We start from the raw sequence: 8,010 nt of genomic DNA on the forward strand, positions 1-8,010 counted from the left end.
GTGTCTCTCAATGTCATCATGTAACTTACGCAGACTTGATGTGTCATTGGTAGCTGACTGAGCTAGTATTGATGAGTTCAACATAATGTTTGTTGATAACTGATTGCACGTCTCCAACTTTGTCCTTAAGAATAGAAATAGCTACATCATAGTTTTCATTTGAAATTGAAAGTCCAGATATGGCTTGTCGAGCTGTTTCTGTAAGTTTGCTTCTGAGATAATTAAATTTCTCAATGTTGGAGAGCTTATGATTCCTGTGAACAGTAGCTTCAAAGCCATCCCAGAATTCCTTGAACTTAATTTTATCTCCATTGTAGGAAGGTAGTTCTAACTTTGAAAGTTTAACTGCCACTGAGTCTGCCATTGGGTTGTGTTGTTGGAGTGACAGCTCTTGAAAATGAATAATTTGTTCCTGCATCTTTGCTTGTAAATGAATCAGGTGATCTAGTCTTGGGTCTGACATATCGTGAGGTTTCTTCAGAGTTGTAAGTTTTTCTTGTAGTGTTTTCTCAAGAATGATGAGCTGCTCAGAGCGATCATTTGCCTCATTTAATAAAAGGAACACCTTTCCACTGATTTCACTGAATTTCTCTTGTTCACCTTGTTTAGTCTCTTGGCCCTCTATCACCATTGACCACTTCTCCATCGTTTCTTTAAGTTTGGCGCTGAACTCCTTTATCTGTCTCACTGATGCTTCAGCATTTCTCAGTAGAGCTGTCGGATCTTCCTCTGATACATTTATCGACAAAAGTTTATCAGCCTTTTTTAATTTCTGTCTCTATAAGATTTCTGTACCTGGTACAAAGTCCTTTCAAATAGGTTGCTGACATCTTTCTTCTGTAGTCTTGAACACTTAAAGGCTCCTAGAATCTTCACAGCGGGTTCCGGCACCAATCAATGTGGGAGTTATTCTTGAAGTCTTGGAATAAAAACTCCCTTTTCCTTTTTATACATTTGATAAACACATATAAATAAATCAACAATACAACACAATATTAGACTGAAAACAATACACACGAATAGCCTACCACATTGTTAAAGATAACTGACACACAACACATTCATATCATATATACACCTCTGCTCACACTTCACACAATCTGACACCAAAACACACTCTCTTCTCTTGCACTGTCTAAAAGTAAAAGCCACCCATCTAACCCCTATCACTTATCATGCTTATTTCCTTTCCCTAACTATACCTTTTATTCTCTGTACTATACTCTATTTCTATTTAACACCTTCAAACCCTTTCTCCTCTCTCTCCTGCTCGCCAACTGTCTTCTGCTAAACTTACTTCCTCTCGTTCAATATTGACAAAAAGTAAACACTCGGACAAAAACGGAAAATGGATGAAACATTAACAAAAAACCTTGATCTGACAAAAACGGACATACATTAACATTACTAAGAGATTAATCAAACTTATAAAAACATGAAAGTAAACATAAACATCTATGTCCATATTAGAAATAAACATGAAATTGTGATATATATACATGTATTCACAACACACCCCGAGAAAACTATTGTCAACTATTGTCAACCGACGCGAAGCGGAGGTTGACAATGGTTCTCGAGGGGTGACCATTTCAACAGTTACCCTCCCAAACAGGCACTATTTATTTTATTATACTGAATGTCTTATTTTTAAAAAAAAAATACTTTTTCTATATAGAAATGAGGTGAATTCTACGGCGAACCGTACGCGCATTATTTACGCGCATGTAACATTTCGTTGTGTTACCCGTTGCCAAGTGTGTTGCTTACGCTGAATGTAATAGAACGGATTATCAAGTGCGTCTAAACCAATCAGATTTCAGTATTTAACATGAAAGTATATTATAATACATGTTATTCGACATTTTCTTGGTAATACATTCATACGGACTTTGTTTTTAAAATTTCTGTGAGACTTTTATCAAAGGTATTATGTAACAATCACATATATCAGGTTAGCTTTACGGCCCTGTATTTAAACCCGGCTGGGTATTACCCACAATTCTATAAAACACGTGATCGTGTGTGACGTAGGATAATTGAGCCATTTTTTTCTCAGGTGTGCTATCGTGTTGCAAGAGGGGCGCACGATTTTTTTTTCTACTTGCAAGTCTATCCATACAGCTGCATGAATCACTGCATAACACGGGCCCGGAAAACAGACCGTGGTGAGTACTGTACAGTGCATTCGATATGTTTTCTCGTTATTTTTGCATATAAAGTAAAACTTTGTCGTTTAACTTATTTCTAAATATAGCTTGGCTAGCATTCACAAAACTTACATGTGTTGTTCAATCAGGTGTGACAGTGGAGAGAAAGTTTAAATACCCCATTCTTATTTCTATCGATAACGTTAAACGCCTTTTGTATTTGTATTTTTCGTCTCCTTTTTAACGTATTTTTCTACTGTGGAGATATTTTTTGTGTAAAATGAATTAAGTATGTTGGGCGGAAGTGAGTTCCCGGAAGTGGAATCCATATTGGTTTAAACTTTGTTTACATGTTACCATGCATATGTATTTTAATCATTATAGACAGCTATAAGATATCATATACTATAGTAATATAATAATGTTGCCTATGGTTGTTGCCTACATGGATTTATATACTGTATGTTTTGATACAGTTGATTTATTAGTGTTGACTTTGTAGCGTTGTGACAGTGGTCGATGAGCATGATGATGATGTAGCACACGATTGGATCCATAGGACTGTCTCACACCACAACCAGCTCTAGGACTACAGCCCCAGAAATTGTGATGAGGGTGGACATGTGATTGTGTATATTGAACCATCAGCGCAGACGTTCGTATATCGATGGTTGAGATAAGTGAACCCCTATAGCGATAGGACTAGTGGACAAGAAGTGTTCTTGTGAACGTTTTGCAACATATAGAATAGAATATAATATACAATATAATTGTGTTTGAAAACTGAACATTATGAATAAGACCATTTAGCTGTCTATTATTTAGTATTTATATTAGTAAATGTCAAGAAGGGAATTTAATTTTTGGGGTTTAGATTTAAGCATTTAGTTTTTGAACGAGAGTGAGTGTGTGAGTGAGGGTGAAAGTGGGTGAGAATTTGTAAATATTTCTATTGATTTGTTTTCTTGTAAATAAATTCATTAATTGAAACTGTCTTGAGTGTTATTTGGAGATCGCCTGGCTCAACCACGTTACATATTGATATTACTGTCATATTCTTTAAGCATTTTATTTATGGTAGCACTTGTCATGTAAATTTTGAATTTACCGGGTGGCAGTAAATACAAAATTTACATCACAATCATGTTGTACATTTTGTGTTTTCTATGATGTTCCGATGGGGCCACTTCGACCTTCTCACTTTTACCTTTAGGTTGAAGATGCGAGAGTGCGAAGTTGCGAAGGCGAAAGCGCGGGAATGCGATGGCGAAGGAGCGAGAGTGTGAAGATGTGACGGCAAAGTGCGAAAATGCGATGGCAAAGGTGCGATAATAGTATAGCCTCTTCGCCTTCGCATCTTTGCACTTTCGCTCCTTTGTAGTTGGACTTTCGCTCCTTCGCCGTTGCGCCTTCACACTCTTTCACCTTGACCTAAAGGCGTAAGTTCGAAGGTCGAAGTGGCCCCATCGGAACACCATAATTTGCTACCTCCCAGTAAATTCAAAATTTACAAAACGACACACTTATCCATTTAGTATGGTGTTCCATCATCTTGTCTACCAATGAGGAGGCAGATGAGAAAAAAAAAATCGAATTAAAACTCTTACCTGACTACCTGAACCTTGTATAATATTGTTATTTACCTGAACATAATAACAGACACATGGAAACTGTCATTTTGAGAAGCGCTGCCTGGATTTCTCTCTATATCTTGATGACGTCAGAGGGAATCAAGGTTCTATTGTCAGCGGCATGTTTTGTAATATCCATGATCACTCAGTGGTTGTTTGACCACAACATATTGATGTCCACATCTGATTTTCTCAGTTTCAGTCCCACTCTATTTATATACTCATATATACACTAGTGTTTTACCTGTTTCTCTGCCATTATCTCGATATTCAATGTCTCTCTACTGATGGCCATCTGTTGTGAGGTCCCCACTACTGGTCACACCCTCACACTGACTCTGGTGTGTGCTGGTCTCCTCACAGTCCCTCTCCTGATGGCCATCTGTTGTGAGGTCCCCACTACTGGTCACACCCTCTCACTGACTCTGGTGTGTGCTGGTCCCCTCACAGTCCCTCTACTGATGGCCATCTGTAGTGAGGTCCCCACTACTGGGCACACCCTCACACTGACTCTGGTGTGTGCTGGTCCCCTCACAGTCTCTCTCCTGATGGCCATCTGTTGTGAGGTCACCACTACCCGACACACCCTCACACTGACATGTGCTGGATCGATCCTCTCACATCTGTTTATATCAATAATATATACATCGAATTATCATCATTTATCGAGTTAGGAACTTGTAATTTGAGAGGGGAGGCTGGGTGGTGGTAGTGGTGGTGGGGTTCTAAAGAGGCTTGAAAAATAAGACAAACGTGCTGCTGTTCTTGGTTAGTAGATATAATGAAAGTTTTGTTGATATGAGACATTTCTATTTTGTGAAAAAAAATGAACAAAGCACTCCCATTTCTTTAAAAGTTAAGTTGTCTGTTGCGATACAATTTTAATCTAGAATTGGTTGTGTTCCTTAATATCTTACTATAAGGGTTAAAAGTCAGCGTTTCCTGTCCTCATATTTAAATTGAATGCAGTATAAAGTGCTTTAGGAAGTCCAGAACTTGTCATAATCCCCCCACCCCTCCATGAACCTTAGAAGCATTTTAATTTCTAAATATAAAGGTTTTTTTTAGGAATTCCAGTGTTCTAAAGGTAATTTATATACTATAGTATTTCAGAGAGGACAGTTAAGGGATTGCAAATGTATAATACAAACGTAATCGAAAGCATATCCATGATATACATGTACAACAGTACGATTGATACAACCCCCCACACACAAGATAATCATCTGATGGAGCTCTGCCATTCAGCAAACTGACTGTTAACTAGTTTGTTTCTGCTGTAGTGTAAGCAGTGGTGATGCACGATTGGTTTAAATGGCAATTGATTAATATACAACAGCATTTGACATAATGCAAAGTAGGGGGAAAATGTCCAAACCTCTAGAATATAGAATGGCACGGTAAATTTCACATTGTAAAGTTAGTAAAATTATTTTTAGCATTGGTATCCACCCCCCCCCCCCTAAACCAAAGCAAACACAATTATCAATCAAACCCAGAGGCACCTACCATTAAAAATATTTCATACTAAGGTGGCTCACTACACCTTTAAATATTTTCTCGAATCAGCAGAAAATTTCTTGATTATGATAGATATCATAATATATAAGAAGTGTTTAATAATGCAAAAAAATGTGCAATTTTGGATGAAAAATTACATTTTCGAAAATTTTATTTAGTACTCATGAACAAAAGCTCCAGGCGTATTCGAACTCATCTGCGGTTCAGAAGCCCAATACTTTAACCACTGACCTACGATGATATACAACCCAATCAAATGATATAAATAGTTTAACAAAACACTCAAATATCCATCTTGTGACGTAGTGTCTTAAAAAGTATAAGTCTAGGTGTAGTGAGGTACCTTCAAAATATTTCCTATTCTATATGTTTTATCACAGCACAAGAAATTATCATACTTTATTTATAAAAAGAAATAAGCCTGTGCTCATAACCCCTGGAATAAGTATTGTGGATTTGGCGCATCAACACAAAAATTGTAAGCAAATAAAGGGCCCCTTACCTTTCAAAAACTGTGTCTGAAATTGAAGTTTATAAAGATGAAACTACATTCAGTGATCAAGTCATTCAAAGAATTATTCCATATAACTGTATATGGCTGATGTGGATGAAATCGTTGATATTCAAGGTGGCTCAATTTCTCTGAATGATCAGGGTTATCGTAAGTGCCAGCACAAAAATGTCAATCCACATCAAATTATGAAACTTGATCTTTGATCCTTAATGTGAATCTATAATATAATATACCAATAAATCCTTAAAAACTGTCAACCAACAGAAAATTGTCACCATCCCAATGTATTAGCATGTGAGGACCTTGGCAGCGTCAGAAACCCCCCCCCCCCCCCCAACACCAGAAAAAAAATATAATATTATCAAATTCACATGCATGTAGTAATGTTATATAATGAGAGCAGATCTTGGACCCCTCTCCATGAAAAAGAAACTTATACCCACCTGAACCCCCATCCACCCCTTACAAAGTATATTTTGGAATATGCACTTTGTTGTCACTTTGTTGTCACTACCATGTACCTTTGTGTAATTCTCTGGACAAATAGAATTGTATGTCAAATTGTACTTTCAAGTTTAGGAAAAACACAGAGAGAGACAGAGAGAGAGAGAGAGAGAGAGAGAGAGAGAGAGAGAGAGGGGGGGGGGGGAGAGAGGGAGAGGGATGTCTGTTATAACCAATATACATTCTTTAATAGAGATGAAAAGGCCCTATAGAAGCTGAAAGACTCAACAATACAACAATCCTTACAGGTACAGCTAGGACATGTACATACTCGTAATTATACTTTGTAAATGATTTCCATGGACAGACAAATGAATACTATTGCAGAGAACTTTTTATTTCAATTTTTACTTTTGAGATTTAGGTTAATAACAATAATTATACACATCCTTTTTAATTTGTTGAAATAACATTGTATTTACAATTTTGAATCACATAAAATTACTTGCACCATAACCACCAAAACCATCAATCATTAGTTGCTATCAATTCAATGTTTTCAAAAATTCTAGAATTTCCAATCCGGAAGTCCAGTTTACGACCTGAGCTTGTATTTTCAGTCCATCGTTTCCTTCCTCTGATTCAGACTTCAACTTTTGGATCTTCTTCCAGAGCCTGTAGTTAATTCTCGGACAGACCACATCTTTTTCCGACAGTCGGAGTGCGGGACAAAAGTCGTTATTTCCGTCCCCAACCAGTACGACACACTTATATTGTGTTCCTTCCCGCTCCCGTGTTTCTTTATGATCCACCACTATTTGACCCTTACATAGGTTGACAGTACTTAGATCACACCAGTCCTGGGTGTGGTAATATTCTATAGTCAATCTTCCCTCAGCGTCATATTTGGCAGGATTTGTATACACTCGGTAAAAAGCATTTTTAAGACCAGTTTCAGTTAAAATACAATCAATAAACTCCGAATTCGCATCGGAAACAATGATACATTCATGGCCTTTTTCGGTTACGTGTTCGATGAGTTCTCGCATGCCATCCGTCAGCGGAATTTTATTCATGCATTCTTGGTACTGTTTTTCTGTAACACCATGTTTGTGGAGGTAATCGAATATAAGTCCCATACAATGGGTCCAACCCAGGTCACTGTAGGTTTCCTCGATCTCCTGGGGAATCTTTCCGCCGGGGGCCAGTCGTTTACAATACAAATCACTATTATCATCAATCACCGTGTGATCAAAGTCAAACACAAACAGGATTTTTTCTGAAGTCATCTGAGAATGAAAAGAAAAGAAAATAAAGAATAGTTTCACCCACTATAAATAACTGGTATCCATTAAAATATTCAATTTCTGTACACACTCTGTAACACTTATTTTGGTTGCCATGACACTTTTTAAACAGTTTCAAATACCTAGTAAATAAGTCTTTAACATTTTGAATATAAATAATTTGAAAATATTTCTTTCAAAAGTACATGTACTAGCTACTGCATAATATGTCAACAAACTTTTAACATTTTTTCTACAGTATTGAAGGAAAAAATCACTTCTTGTTAGTGTAACGTTTTTATTTTTAGCCGGGCTCTGCTGAAAGCAGAGTCCTGGGTATAGGCAGGCAAATCGCCAATGTTACTATAAATAGCACAAATAAACAAAAACCAAACAGCGTCAAGGTAAAGCTTCCGCTGTACCAAATACATGTAGTTACACAAAGAACCACGTTTTGTCAAAAG

The 8,010-nt window shown here is 37.1% G+C and overlaps 1 protein-coding gene across 1 annotated transcript; it reads right to left on the minus strand.

Annotated features, from left to right (window-relative positions):
* Positions 1-6,641: 6,641 nt before the first annotated feature.
* On the minus strand, positions 6,642-7,549 carry LOC128168610 (pyridoxal phosphate phosphatase PHOSPHO2-like). The gene has a single exon (XM_052834774.1). The coding sequence runs from the start codon at positions 7,547-7,549 to the stop codon at positions 6,806-6,808; it is 744 nt and encodes a 247-aa protein (XP_052690734.1). The 3' UTR covers positions 6,642-6,805.
* Positions 7,550-8,010: the final 461 nt, after the last annotated feature.

The sequence above is a fragment of the Crassostrea angulata genome, unplaced genomic scaffold (assembly GCF_025612915.1).
Source record: "Crassostrea angulata isolate pt1a10 unplaced genomic scaffold, ASM2561291v2 HiC_scaffold_18, whole genome shotgun sequence".
Taxonomy (NCBI): Eukaryota; Metazoa; Mollusca; class Bivalvia; order Ostreida; family Ostreidae; genus Magallana; species Magallana angulata.

What these genes read in the sequence shown, in the direction of transcription:
- LOC128168610 (XM_052834774.1), bottom strand. Translation starts at nt 7,549, where the DNA reads ATGACTTCAGAAAAAATCCTGTTTGTGTTTGACTTTGATCACACGGTG.